The 942-nt window shown below is 40.1% G+C and overlaps 1 protein-coding gene across 1 annotated transcript; it reads right to left on the bottom strand.

Moving 5' to 3' along the window:
* Positions 1-150: 150 nt before the first annotated feature.
* Positions 151-738, bottom strand: C922_00399 (peroxiredoxin (alkyl hydroperoxide reductase subunit C); the record flags this gene model as incomplete). Its single annotated transcript, XM_008816016.1, has 1 exon — positions 151-738. One exon carries the CDS (start codon positions 736-738, stop codon positions 151-153), a length of 588 nt encoding a protein of 195 aa, XP_008814238.1.
* Positions 739-942: the final 204 nt, after the last annotated feature.

Here is a 942-nt window from a genome sequence, read left to right as displayed (position 1 = left end):
TACGAAACGTGTAGAAGCATTTTCTTAGTCATACAGGTCGTAATGAACCAACAAGGTAGACGACGTCGAAAATGTAAAACGTGTCCGTAGCTCTCCTTAAACGTTTTTTTTTTTTTTTTTTTTTAAAAACATGGCTTCGCGGTCCCCATTTTATAATGTGGACAAATATTGCGCAACGCCCTCTTCTGATGGCTTCATGGAAGCCTTGCCCTTTTTCCAGTTGGCTGGACACACATCACCATATTTCTCATGGTGCTGTATGGCGTCGATTATTCGTAAAATTTCGTCCACCGAGCGACCTATTCCCAGATTGTTAACGAGAAGATGTTGCACGATTCCATTCATGTCGATCAAAACGAAGGCTCTCAAAGATACGCTATCGTCAAAGAGAACGTTGTAGTCTCTTGAAATGCTTTTCGTGATGTCAGATAGTAAGGTATGCCTGATATTGCCAATGCCTCCTTTTGCCAGAGGGGTTCTTTTCCATGCAAGGTGTGTGTATTTGCTATCTACACTGCATCCCAACAATTCTACATTCCTTTCGTGAAATGCATCTAAGGCTTTATCCAATGCTATTATTTCTGATGGGCAAACGAAGGTAAAATCAAGTGGGTAAAAATATAACAGTACATACTTCTTTCCGATAAACTGTGATAAATTCACTTCTCCAAAGGAGTTATCTCCAAAAACGGCTTCAGCTTTGAAGAAGGGGGCTTCCTTTCCTACGTATGTCGGCATGTTGTTCGAGTCGGTAAATGGTGGCAGTGTGCTCTTTTATATATGCGCTCCTCTGGGGGACGTTTAATTTGTTATCTGCTCACGCGGCTGCTACGTAAAATGGGGCAAGTTTTTGCAATGAGATGTTGCAGGTGGGAAGTATATTTTATTTTATTTTGTAATATTTCGCTGTTTTTTTTTTTGAAATATGCTTTTAATTTTGTG

The sequence above is a fragment of the Plasmodium inui genome (genome assembly GCF_000524495.1).
Source record: "Plasmodium inui San Antonio 1 unplaced genomic scaffold supercont1.1, whole genome shotgun sequence".
NCBI classification, from domain to species: Eukaryota; Apicomplexa; class Aconoidasida; order Haemosporida; family Plasmodiidae; genus Plasmodium; species Plasmodium inui.
This window is presented reverse-complemented; position numbering and strand designations above follow the sequence as displayed.